At 36.1% G+C, this 13,788-nt stretch overlaps 1 protein-coding gene across 5 annotated transcripts; it reads left to right on the forward strand.

Annotated features, from left to right (window-relative positions):
• The first annotated feature begins 3,590 nt into the window (after positions 1–3,590).
• LOC107772630 (uncharacterized) lies at positions 3,591–12,505 on the forward strand. 5 transcript variants are annotated; one of them, XM_075225153.1, is made up of 12 exons: positions 3,591–3,818; positions 4,155–4,254; positions 5,471–5,598; positions 5,672–5,822; positions 5,958–6,067; positions 6,865–6,948; positions 7,200–7,248; positions 7,359–7,450; positions 8,873–9,005; positions 9,212–10,226; positions 11,600–11,710; positions 11,810–12,505. In XM_075225153.1, coding segments are annotated over exons 1-12 (2,577 nt in total). In that variant the 5' UTR covers positions 3,591–3,816; the 3' UTR covers positions 12,412–12,505. The 5 variants fall into 5 exon arrangements, with proteins under 5 accessions (XP_075081254.1, XP_016447604.2, XP_016447606.2 ...); XM_016592118.2 differs by having other exon boundaries at positions 3,593–3,818; positions 11,597–11,710; positions 11,792–12,505; XM_016592120.2 differs by having other exon boundaries at positions 3,593–3,818; positions 11,597–11,710.
• The last annotated feature ends 1,283 nt before the right edge of the window (positions 12,506–13,788 follow it).

Consider the following 13,788-nt stretch of genomic DNA (forward strand, 5'->3'; position numbering starts at 1 on the left):
AATAGCTTGATATCGTACTTTCCATAGACATGAGTTCCGTCTATGGATATTACGGGCCGGCAATACGGAAAACCATCAATTGCTGGCTTAAACGCCCAGAACACGTAATTGAATATATATTCTGGTTTACCCGGACTCCGCTCAAGCCTCCATTCAACAACTGTTCCGGGGTTAAAGTGCTGCAGTGCAGCCATGTACCTAGGCAGATCCGCAAATGACTTATCCCAGTTACCATAGACTATTTCAAACGCTCTTTTGCGCCCAAGATATGCCTTTCTTTTAGTAATTGTGTTGCCATATTCCTGGTGGACTGCTGTAATGCACTCTTTGATTTTATACCTTATGGACGCTTCGATGTGCGGAATAAGTACAAGAGATATCAAGTCAATATCCAAGTTGAAGTGATTCCCGTTGAAAGTGTCCATTTCGCATGTGTGGGTGGGAATGTATTTACCCACTTTCCACATACCTGTCTTCTTCTTCGACGCACGCAACATCCAATTACATGGCCAAAACCACCTGCGACAAATAGCCTTGTATACCGTCGGACTTGACTCCGATACTTGCATCTCACGACACTCTTTAACATTGTGCATTTTACAAGCCCTGCTTACGCGTGCTTTATCAGGAAAAAACATCTCCTTTGCAAGCACCGTTGGTCTAGACTCATCCCACATTGCTGTCCGGATTTCATCAAAATCCCTTGTGAGAGCTTCCACATCCGGCACGGCTGGCAAGTTATCAATATAAGGAATCTCCCTTGAATGAAACGACACTTCAGACTCGTACACTTTTCGTCTATGGGAGGCTCTCTTCAAATCGGGTCCTTCCTCCTCGTCCTCTTCATCACCATCCTCACGAGCAAATGGTGTCTCGTCTCCCGATTCATCCGCATTGTTATCGTAATCGTTGTTCTCTTCCTCACTCTGTGCATCTGCCAGATCCTGATGTAATACGTCGTTTTTGGGCAATTGAGTGAGTACGGGTAGTTCAACTTGCTCGTTTTCACTGCACATTTCAACAAAAATATAAGCTACTAAATTAATAAATGCTTTATATATGGCTATATCATTTCACTTACAAGTCGTAATGTGATGACATTCCATGATGGACGTTTTCAGTTAGGTGATGACTACCGGATGAGTCACTTGTAAAATTCATATCCGGCCGGTACCCCCTATTAAATAAATGAGCGTTAAAATTAATTCAATACGCCAAAAATATACATAATTAACACAAATGAAAATTGAAGTTTACCACTCTTCTTGTGAATTATGGAAAGCAGGGTATAAATTATTTCGCTGCTCATTCGCCGACGGTGATAAATTTAAATCAAGAAAAAATCTTTCATCCGGAACATGTCCGGCAAAAACTGATCCAGAATAACCACCCGATGACTGGGGGTTATCTCTACTACGCACAACCTCATTTTTTGGAACGTCTTCGACCTTCATGTACATCTCCAACATTGTGATTACAAGAAATGCCCAGCATTCGTCCGGAGTCCTCAGGAAATCACTCAAAGTGTCATCATCGTCGATGTTAAACTCTGAGTAAAAAGCAACCCCTTGCGGCGTAACGGAATACGGATATCTTCCGGTTACTTTGAGTATCACTGAACGTTTTCTCACACTCATTTTTTTGCATAACAACGATATCAATGTTTCGTACTCCATTGAAAGTGGCAATTTAACATTACACTTAGCAGGTAAACTGTAGCCCACAGAGTTATTCTCCATCACAACCTCACCCCCCAATATAATGATACTCTTATTCTACGTTCTTCAGACATAATGAAAAAATCCTGGAGAATTTAACAACAATAGAAACCAACAAGAGTTAATTTTTTTTTGAATGAAGTTGTGGCGATTCTACGATGTTTATATAGGAAATGGCTAGCCGGAGAGGTTTTTTTTTTGTATATAGCGCCACAAAAAGTGGCTTTATACGCTTTTGAATTATTGAACCCAGAAATTATTGGTGGGGTCAGGTAATAAGGGGTATAGCGCCATTAATAGTGGCGCTATGTAAGATGTGTCAGTTTTACTATATATAACGCCACAAAAAGTGGCGCTATACAGTAACGGTGCAGTTACCGTTACTGTATAGCGCCATTATTTGTGGCGTTATATATAGTTTGGTAACTTTTTTTAACACTTATTTGCGTATTTTGAGTAAAAAAAAACCACATTTTGGTTCCGGATTCAATATGAGCTCAGTTGACAGGGCTGTTTGGCGAAAAGAATGGATAGACAGATTTGACAAGCTTCATGCGGGAGAACTACCGAACAAAAGTAACCTACATGCTGTTAGAGTTAATATATTATTGTTGGAGGACTATCGTTCTCCAGAAGAAAACTACAACATTGGAGGAGTCTAACTCGATCAAACGTGATGACAAAATAAAAAGTTACTGGCTTAATATTTTGTTAGTACACTCATTTCGATTGGATCAAAATACATCAGTGCATTATCAAATAATTCGTTTTAATATGTTCAATCCTTATTATGGGTTCAAGTATTTCCTTTAAATTTTCTTTTAAAAAAATTACTAAATATTTTCATTGGCTTGTATGACCTTACTGCCATGTTGGCATTAGAACACTTGTGGCACATGATTTCAAGGATTGAATTTACAAACGAATATGTGCTAATTAACATTTTAAGAATACAACAATCTTTTTTAAAAAATACAGGTAGATATATAATAAATTTCTAAAAGATTATTTATATATAATGTAACAAATTTAAGTGTAGTATAGTGATTGACATAATTTGAGAACTTTTATGTGAAAGTTTTTTCCTTTATTGAGTTAACCAAATAAGATCAATATCATAATTTTCAGAAATTTATATATTTTTTTTACTTTTACTATATAACTTAATTATAACTTTTAATATAATAGTTATGTGATTTAAAAACTTTACTTATTCTAACGGGTACACGCGTACCCGAAAACTAGTATCATTTAAAAGCGAACATGGTTTGGCATCATTTTTTAAAATCAAAATCAATCAAAACAAGTGACAAGATGTACTTAATCTGATAAAATATGATACAATCCTTTGACTCCTAACTATTTTTTAAATCTTTGACTATTCCATAATTATACCAAAATTATAACCCAATGCCTTCTAAACGTATAACAATACACTAGAAACTTCTTAATACCAAGAAAAAAAAACTTTTAGAGCACTAAACAAACCGTTGACAGATTGATATTTTGACATTCCTCCTCTTAAATTAAATCAAACATAAAATAAATACCCAATAAAATAATTAAGATATACACAAGTTAACTTGAACACTAACGTTCAAGTTTGACTTTATTTGTTCACACATGCGTCGGTTTGCTAGATCAATTCAGGGGAAAGATTGCCTTTTTTTCTTCTTCTTACAATAAGAAATTTATTTTGTTTTAGTGTTCTGAAAAAATAAAAAAAGGAGGAATCATGAAACAAACAAACAAATAAAATCCATCCATAAATGCAAGCCTGAAATCCTGTGGTTTTCAATCCTTTGTGCCCCACCTCTCTCCCTGTTGTTTTTTCGCGTCTCTTTCTCTCTCTTCTTCCCATCAAAATAATTCATTTTTAGTTCCTTTTTTAATTTCTGAAAAGAAAAGTTCCTTTTTTTCTCCTTTTGGTTCCTTTTCTTTCCCCCACACAATAATATATACTATACATTTTCCTATATATATAAATATTTTCTCTCACTAGCCGAAACTTTTTATCTAAAAACCCTAATCTCCATTGGAATTTCTTCTTTCCTTTTTGCTTCAAACCACCTGCATTTGCTTTTCATTCGACGCCAAAATGTATGTACATATATATATACGCACCGTTTTTGTTATCTTTTCGTTTGTGTTCGTGGGAAAATGCCGCATCTTTTTATCTGTGTGATTTTCTTAAACCGCATTTTCGGAATTCGGAAATTCTATTTATTTGAATGTGTGTTTCTCGTTTATTTCAAATGTAGGGAATAGGAATGGGGATTTTTTCCTGTATGTTTATCTGCTGGTTAGGGTTTAGAAGAATTAGCATTTGTTTTTTTTACCGTCTTTGTATATATAGGAGGAAAATTTATGGTGCGTGTTGTTAATGTGTTTTTGTTGAGCTTTTAGTGAAGGAGTGAAAATTTAATTGATTGACAGGACAATGATGAGCAATGAAGAAGAGAAAAGGTGTCCTCTTTGTGCCGAAGAAATGGACTGGACCGATCAGCAATTTAAGCCTTGCAAATGTGGTTATCAGGTCTTTTTTTTTAATAAATATTTTCATGGGAATATTCCTCTTTTAAGTTCCTGTCGTTTGATAGATAATGCTACTTGGAATTGAACGTTAAATTAACCTTAGGAGCAGCTGAATTTCATCTTGGTACTTTTTTTTTCCATTGTTTTAATTCCAATTGCTATGATTTTTGACATTCAATTATGTTAGGCTTTGTGAAATTTTTTGCTGATAGTTTTTGACTCTGCTTTAGAAATTTGATGTTTGATGTATCTTAAAGAATTGTTGATAAAGGTTGGTTATGTACTTTTCAAGTGGTTCCCTCATTTCTTTCTTAGGGAGTACAACTTATTTGAATGGGTGAATTGGTTTAGTAGTCTTTCAAACTACTGCCTCAAATACTTTCACAATTTAGCTACTGACGAATTGATTTAGATGGGTTGATGGCCATTTACCGGACTGCCTTCAATCTTCATCATGAAGTTTCAGAAATAGATGTAGTAGCATACCATCAAAGACCTTATGATGTTATTTAGAAGCTTATGTTCATCCTCTTCTATGCTGCTTTTGAGTGAGTGGTACTTTTTTCATACTGCTTTCACAACACTTTCTATCTTTAGTCAAGTTACATAATCTTCAAAAGTTAATTTTGTGGGAAGTACTTCATGAAATTTTAAAGTTCTTATGATATTTCTGAACGGGGTAGTAGATCTGCTCTATTGTTGAGTAGTGGATTGGAAATTTACTTGTGTGATCTATTTTATGTACGCACTAGTGTATATCGTTTTTGCGCATTGATTCTCTCAAATTCTGATTGAGTAAAAGCTTAATGAAGGACATTTAGGTATATTGTAATTAAGATGGGCATACAGTTATTCCCTGCTGCGGAAGCAAACAATGCTTTCATATTTCAATATTAGTCCTGTATAAAAGTTTCAGCTAAGTAAGCAAGAGAACTTTTAATCATATGATAGTTAGCAGAGTTCATTTGTGAAGGGGCGGTACTTAATTTGTGCTTGAATCAGGTCTGCTAGTTGGTTTCAATTCTTCCAAATAGTTCTGGAGATGTCATCTTCTATATTCAAAGACATACTGGGAACTTAAATGAGACTACTTCTTCAACTTCTCTCGTGATATTGTTATTGATTAACTTCTTTTAGGAAGGAATACCAAATTTATAAAGTTACGTTTGTCAATTGATTTTGTTTTTCTTTGGGTTTTTAACCTCAATTCAATACAGGTATGTGTTTGGTGTTGGCATCACATAATGGACATAGCAGAGAAAGAGGCATCCGAGGGACGATGTCCTGCATGTCGAACTAAATATGAAAAGGATAAAGTTGTGGCAATGCAAGCAAATTTTGAAAGGTTATTACCCTGATTGACTAATTTACTTCTCAAAGTGTTGGAGACAGAATCTAACGGACAATTATAAAAACAGGGCAGAGAACAACAATTCAAATCGGAAAAGTAAACCACCAAAGGCAAAGCCAAAAGCTAACGAAGTCAGGAAGGATCTTACAAATGTTCGGGTCATTCAACGTAAAATGGCATATGTGACTGGGCTGCCTCTTAGTCTTGCAGATGAAGATGTATGTAGCTTTTATGTTATACATTTGCTACTTTTGAATATCACTTGTAGAATTCTCCTTTACCATTTGCTCGAAGAAGGTTTCATTATCTTTAATTCTCTAGTATTAAGCAATATTCTTATATTTTTTGGGCAGCTCTTACAGCGGAAGGAATATTTTGGGCAATATGGGAAAATTTCTAAAATTTCTCTTTCTCGGACGGCCGGTGGTTCAATCCAGCTATTAACCAATGATACCTGTAGTGTGTGAGTTTGACATATGTCTATCATCTTGGTTCTATGTTATTTGTATTATGACTGTTGGATTTGCTTGTGTTTATTTTTTATTTTATTTTTTTTGTTTGATGCAACTGCCCTTATTGTTTCAAGTTACATTAAAAAAAGAGCTAGTTTGTGACAACGGTGATGTTAGGTTTGTTGATTATTACTGGAACTACGACAAATGAAAAATTGAGGTTATCATATGAATATCTCTATTTTTATCTATGAAGGCGTCTAATGACTGAATTTCCTGTTACCTTATCCCCAAAAAGTTGTGATTTTACTGTTGAGTTTCTCCCAGGTAGAAGTATTATCACATTCACCTTTATCTGATACTTCTATCATTTTCAGTTAGAATGTTGCAGAACCGTACAATTTGAATTTAATGGTAGTTTCCTTCCTTCAAAATTTAGTAGTAGTAGAGAGGCTAAAATGTTGTACATGATAGATTGTAAGAGCTGTCAATACTTATAAAAAGAATTGATTGTGAGAGATATCAATAAAATATCTTGCAGCAGAAACTGCATGTGGGAGAAAATTGAAGGTTTGATTGGATGTCTGCCTGTAATGTGTCCAGTATTTATGGAAGTTTGCAAGTGTTGAATTGTAGGTGTTATTAGATGATGCTGAAATGACAAAATCCATATTCACTGGACTTTGCCTATTTGTAGAGTGTGCGTGATTTGCTGTCAAATTTTTTGTTTGATTGGGGCTTTCCCCATTTTCTTCAAAATTATTGTTTGCCTGTGTAATTGTTTTCTTTGTCATTTTCTTCCTTGTAGATATATTACGTACTCTAAAGAGGAAGATGCCATACAGTGTATTCAATTTGTACATGGTTTTGTCCTGGAAGGAAGGTATTTGAGGTAAGGGCCTAACACTTTCTCTTTGTCAAACATTATCATCATTTATAATTTAGTGACAAATGTGAAAATTGTAATTTAGAGAACCTCTAATTTGTTTTATAAAAGATAAATTGTTTAGTGTTGGAATGAAGATAGCCCAAATAGAGAGAACTAGATACAAAGGATTCATAATCCGCCTCCAATTGGTTTGGGTTGAGGCTTAGTTGATTTTTTGATTTTGATTTAGTGACAAAGTGAAATTGCCCTTGCAGAGCATCATTTGGGACTGCAAAATATTGTCATGCTTGGTTGAGAAACATGGTACTGAACATGGTGTTTTGTAATCTCTGCTCTTTCTGTTATAACCTTTGTAGAAGAATTTAAAAGCAACCAATTTAGTAGAAATGTTGACATGTGCTTCTTTTGTCCAGCCTTGCAGTAATCCTTCTTGTCTATATTTGCATAGCCTTGGCGCTGATGAAGATAGTTTTGGTAAAGATGAGGTAGCTGCAATTCATACAAGGTATTGGCCATGCAAATATTTACCCTGTGCATCTCCAGTTTGAGACATGCTATCTCTGTTAGGTTTCTGTGACTGATTGAAGTGCTTATGAATTATGATCCTCAAACTAAAGTTGACATAGAGCAGCATATAACTGGATCACGCATAATGAACTTTAACTAGCTCTATTTTTTTTTTCCTGAGTATGTTCTTCAGATGGGCTGAAGAATAGCACATAAAGAAACTATCGTGTCTCAGATTGGCAGTATGAAATTAATATGTCTAAATCCAATCATTTTCCTGCAAAAATTTCATTTGGAAACTCTGTTTCCTAGCTGTTGACTTTGACATTCTTTGACAAGATAGATACTCCTGTTTTATCTAAGTAGATATTATCTTGTACAACTACTACTTGCGGAAGATTATTCTAGACAATTGCAACTTCCTGAATGTTTATCATGGAGATAAATGAGGAAACTCAAGCAGCAAACAGCTACATCTAACTGGTTTATATTTGACCGCCTAGTCATAAAATGTTGCATCAATTTACCTTTATTGATCCGCATCCACTTGATTATTGCTTCAAGTGTTCTCCGTTTCTAGAGCTTTATTTTTTTGTCTTAATATGATTGAAGTATGTAAACCTGATTTGGCAAGTCATAGAGGCTCGAAACCATCATGTTCTTGATATTCTCTAGCTGTGGTTACAGGTTATCAAAAAATTCTCTAGCTATGGTTATTCAAATGTTACCAATTCGTCTTCCATAGAGAGAACTATCTTAATCTGGGGATATCATGTTAAGCTTGGTTGTACAGCTGTTTGTTAATTATGTGCATCTTGGTTCCAGCTCTAGAACAGAATTTTTTATTTGTGTTTATGCAATCTGATTTTTTTTTTATTCTGCTGTAGGTTTAGTTTGTTAATACAAGCACCTTAAGTTTTACCAAATATTCAGAACTTGTTACATGGCATTGAAGTTTCAGGTTAATGTCTACCAGTCAAACCTGCTAACATATAGTGACAGAAGTGGTGCTTCTTGGCTCTTGTTATGTGAATGAATCTACTATCTTCCTGTTAGAAATGATGAATTATGTTGCATCTTGGGGTGCATTTATGGAAAGATTTTACTGCTATGGAACAATAGTGAGGTGGCAGTTTGTATTTTTCTCATTTTTTCAGAATATATTACTCTCTCGTCTTGGAAAGTGACAAGTTCTCTTGCTAATTGGATGTTATAGTAAATGGAGATCTTGCATGACATCTCTGACTGAATCTCTTTATATGCTTCTTTTTGTTGGACCTCACAGGTTCTTTTACCGTTTCTGTTTATTGGCCTTTTACTTGCATAGATAAAGGGTCGATTATACACTGTCTTAATTGGTTGATAAATTTCTCTAAGAGTGTATGCTAACTGGCGGTTTTGCGCTTTGGCGTTTATTCAGAAGTAGGGTTCAACAAATTGTTGGTGCCACTAGTAGTGCAATGAAGCGCTCAGGAAATGTCTTACCACCTCCAATTGATGAATTGTCCAATACTAGCTTTACTTCTACAGAGAATTCTACCATCCGAAGTGCAGTAAGTGTAAAATCTTTAGTGTTTTATTATGCTTGTTGGTAGTATATTTCTGTAGCAAAGCATCTAAGGCAATCACTTCCCTAATTTTCAGTGCAGAAGATGCTATATTTTTTCTGTTGTAAGCTCTGATATTTTTGGAAGCTACCATTTCTTGATTTCTGGCTTGAACTGAAAACATTCTCACCAGATCCTTTTTGCGTTTTTAGGGTGCAACTAATGATACAGTGGATCACCGTAGCTATATGGCTCGTGTAGTCCCTTCTAGTGATAAGGATGGAGGTGCTGGTGAACCAAACGGAAGGACAACTTTTGTAGATGTTGGACTGTCTAATAGTTCTCGTGCAGAGAAAGATGGAAATAGCAGTGAGGATAGTAGAATTTTGGATTTGTGTTCCAATCTATCTTCCATACCAATTAACAAAGATAATCATGCTCAAGAAACATATTCTGATAGAGTTCTATTTGAAGTTCCGTCTCCTAACCAGCCTGTCAATCATTTGAGGGATCAAAACACTACAGAAATTTCAGATGAACCATTCAGGGAAGACTCCACATCTTTTGATGGTCAACGATCGAAGGATTTGAATAGTATTTGTCAAGAGCCATTTCTTATGTCATCCCGCTCTGCTAAATGTACAGAGGATTATGGTGGCAATTCGCTCTTGCATAGGGCATGTAGTTCGAGTATCAATGGCATGGAGCATAGATCATTACATAACCAAGCAGAAGAAACTTTGCCGCCACTTTCATGTGTAAATTCCACACTAAATGATGGATTACATGACCTGAAATTTCAAAGTTCCGTGAAGTCTGATACAATTTATAGAGGTTCTAACTCATTCTCCAATGAAGAAATAGTGGAGCACTTACGAAGGACTGAAAATGGTAGCTTGAATAATTTTGATGAAAGTTCTGCATTCAATCCCGTGAAGAACAGTATAATTTCAAACATTTTAGCTATGGACTTTGGTTCATGTGAAAATTCCCTGACTTCGCGTCACAGTTTAACTGGCTTGTGTAATGAACCTAATGGGCAGCGTGGTTCCTGGAATTCTTTGCACAGTGGTCAAGGGTTCTCATTTATGAAGCAAGATGGGTTTTCAAGTCAAAGGGCTGATTTGGATTCTTCTAGTAATATCAGTCTGATGTCAAATCAGTCATCCATCCTTCATGACTTCAGAGAAAGGAAAGAGCAGCATATGCATGAGTCTCAGTATCAGAGTAAGTGTTAACAGAATTTTTTCTTTATTTGATGCCTAAAGTAGTTGATTTTTGCTGCCTACGTTTGTCATTCATGGGTCTGTCTTCCTTTTCCTTTCAAGTGCAATCTCCTATGTTGTACTATTGTATGATGTCTTTTCCTGTATCCACTAGACAACATTTTATTTAACGGCGATGGAAATGGGGCTGCAGAGGCTGTGGACCTGCTAGCAGGGTAAGGGAGTGACTTGCAGAGCTGTAGAATAATGGTTTTTGCTACAGCTGTAGAGCGGGACTGAGTTTTTTTTTAATAAAAAATTATAGTCAGATTTAGTCTGAATATAATGTGTTGTATCAAACAGTCACCTATAAAGAAAGAGGGGGCCTATATCTGACCTCTTTGATACAATACAGGAGAGACATGAGCCATGGTTCCTTTTGGGTGACAAAATTGTTAGGCAACTTATAGCTGGGCCAAAAGGAAATGTTTTGGCGGTAAATTTTGAACCAAGGCTCACAGTTGTACGGCTATTCTCAGGCTGTCTCTTCTCAAGTCCTTCCTCATGCGCTACTGTTGCTTACTAAATCTCCATCATCTACCTTTGTTGGTTGCTTCTCTATCTTCAAGCATATTATACCACTATAGACCATAAAATTCCTTCCCCCCTGCCAATTCTCTAGATTGAGCCAAAAGGATTCAAGTTTAATTCAGAGAAACAAAGAAACAAAGGTGGTGCCTTTACTTCTTCTTTGGCAGAGTTAAGTGTACAATACAATAAAAAAGATGCCAAGGGGCAGGGGCAGGGGCAGGGTGGGCTAGTTGTCTGGTGAGGAATACATGGGTGGGGGTGTGAGATCTTTTATCGGGACAGAGTTGAACAGCCCAGAAGTGGCAGTTTGGGTGGGGGTGGGAGGTGGGGGACCAAATGCTCTGGCACATCTCAATTCCCGTCCATCATCACAGTTATTGTAAACCAGGGTTAAACTAGTTTCTAAACTTAGTGCTGCTTGCGCATCATTCTTCTTGCATTAAAATTTAATTTGCTTTGGTATGTTTTCTGACAAGCATTTCACCTAATACTTGATTGCCACTTTATAATTCAACTAGTTAAAACTGTTGACAGCACTAGCAGGAATATTAAAAAGTTCTAGCTCTGCTTGGTATTGATCTCTAGGGAGGAAATGGTTTGTTAGGCCGCAAAATGTGCTCCAAGAAGGAATTACATAGGACTTTATATGTGCATGTGCGTTTTCATGAGTTAATTGAGTTTTGTGATGGAACCTCCTAATTTCCTGTACCATGTTACTGCTAAGCATTTTAATATGAAAGCATTATATCATTAAGTTTTGGGCCCATTTAATTTCAAACTGAATCTTTCGAACTGTCTTAGCAGTCTCAAGACCAAAAGGTCTGGCTCCACCCGGGTTCTCAATACCCTCAAGGGACCTACCTCCTGGTTTTCCGTTGTCTGATGAAATTGGAGGATTCCCTCATACTCTCTCTGGTAATTCTCTCCTGTCCTGTTGGATATTTTAATGGCAAGCTTTTTCTGTTTCAAAAAAAATTTGACAATAGGTTTTTACAGTTACTTCTATCTATGCAGGAAGTCAATTAGTAAATAGTTCATCAAATTTGATTCACCCCCCATCAACGAGAAGCACTAGAACTGCAGGTGAGGCTGATTTTGTTGACCCTGCCATACTAAGTTGTGGTAAAGGCAAGCCAACAAATGGTTTAAGTATCTCAGGCCTGGAAGTTGGGTCTCAGAGGAGAGCTTTGGAAGATGAGGCAAGGCTCTGGCTTCTGATGCAACAAAATTATGCTGATCAAGAAGGGAAATTCTCACGTGTTCTTGCTTCACAAACTCCATCTGCACATCTGGAGCAGAGGTTTCACGGTGCAGATGAGTATGCTGGCCTAAATGACTTACGTGGCTTTTCATCAAGGATGGTGGATCAGCGGCAAAACCTTGATCAATCTCTGTACGCACACTTATCCCAGCAGAAGCTTGCGAATGGCCACAGTTCTAATGGCTACCATCATAACGTTTTGGATGAGTTCCAATGTAGAAATGAAGTTGGCAGGATGGCGGAACTTCAGAGAAATGACAGATTAGGTCTCAACGGATACTATGCTGGGAATGGAAATCTTACATTCCAGGGGTCCAGGTCCGGCGATGTATTTGCCAGGGTGTTTGGGATGTAACTGTCTGTCACTATGCAAAACGAAACTGTCTTAATTACGTTATTGCTATGTAGTGTGCGGAAAAGTATAAATATGTTACTAATTACTTACTACATTTGACCTTGGCTGTTTTTGGGTTCTAATCGGGTGGTAGGATGGTGCAAATCCTCCAGGTCAACGACTCCTTACTCCCGTTCTTCAAACTTCATAATTTTTATAAAGAAATCTCCGACCAAGGATAAGAATAAAAGCTTATATTAAGTGAGTCCTTGGTTCGGGCAGAAAAAGCAGCATTACTCAATTATCAAACTAGTTGTAATGTTTTCTTATCCATGAATATGTCGCCAGGGCATTCTCTACTTCTAATAAGCCATGAATTAGAACAGAATAATTCTCAACATTCTATAGTCTTTGTCCCTACATTTCCTTTCTCCACATTGTTGGACAAACTTGTTCGTTTTGGGTTCGTATGATGCACATTTTCCTAATTCATTTGGACCTAAATGTAGTTTGCTACATCTATGACTGATTACGATTGGTGCATAAATTTAACTGCACGTGGTAGACAGAATTTCCAGGTGCCGAAATGCTCTAACTCCGGAGTAACATATCAGGCTTTTCACTTTTAGATTGTGCCAGAAATATTTACATTTAGTAGCCGAAAAAATGTATAAAACTTGTATAATTTTTGTATTAGGTCCTATGATAATTAGGCATTTATCAAAGCCAATTCACGAACTAACAAAATTGCATTAACAAATCTGTAACATGCTTACCTTAGTTTCTAGTAAGAAAATGGAGTAGGTTGGCATCCATAACTTGTACTATATGTAACAAAAATAAATGGATATTTAAATTTTTATTAAAACGATAAAAATGGAATGGTAATTATGTTTTAAAAGATTAAAGATATAAAAAAGATCATTGAAATCTACAAATTCTTCAAAATTTCATAACTTTTTTTTTTTTTGCTTTCATCCTATAGTCTAGATAGATAGTTTCCGAACCAATTCCTCATCTTAGAATTGAATTTACTTGTCACTTGACCTTGTAAAAGTAAAACAGAATTATTAGTAAAAATAGCACGGGTTAGCCAGTTTTCGAACTGGTAATTGAAAAATAGCCAGCATTTGCAAAGTCATTGAAAATAGCCACTATTTTGCTGCAACACGGAAAGTTCCAGCATAATATACTGGAGGTTGATGCACATAGGTATGAACTTCCAGCATAATATGCTGAAACTCCAACACACAAAAAGTTCCAGCACAATATATTGAAGATTTGAGCATCTGTGTATGAACTTCCAGCATATTATGCTGGAAAATTTTCCGGATTTTGAACAGTGTTTTCGTTTAGATTTATCCTTATATGAAAAGTGACTAAATTTCGATTACTTTT

This window comes from Nicotiana tabacum, chromosome 11 (genome assembly GCF_000715075.1).
Source record: "Nicotiana tabacum cultivar K326 chromosome 11, ASM71507v2, whole genome shotgun sequence".
NCBI classification, from domain to species: Eukaryota; Viridiplantae; Streptophyta; class Magnoliopsida; order Solanales; family Solanaceae; genus Nicotiana; species Nicotiana tabacum.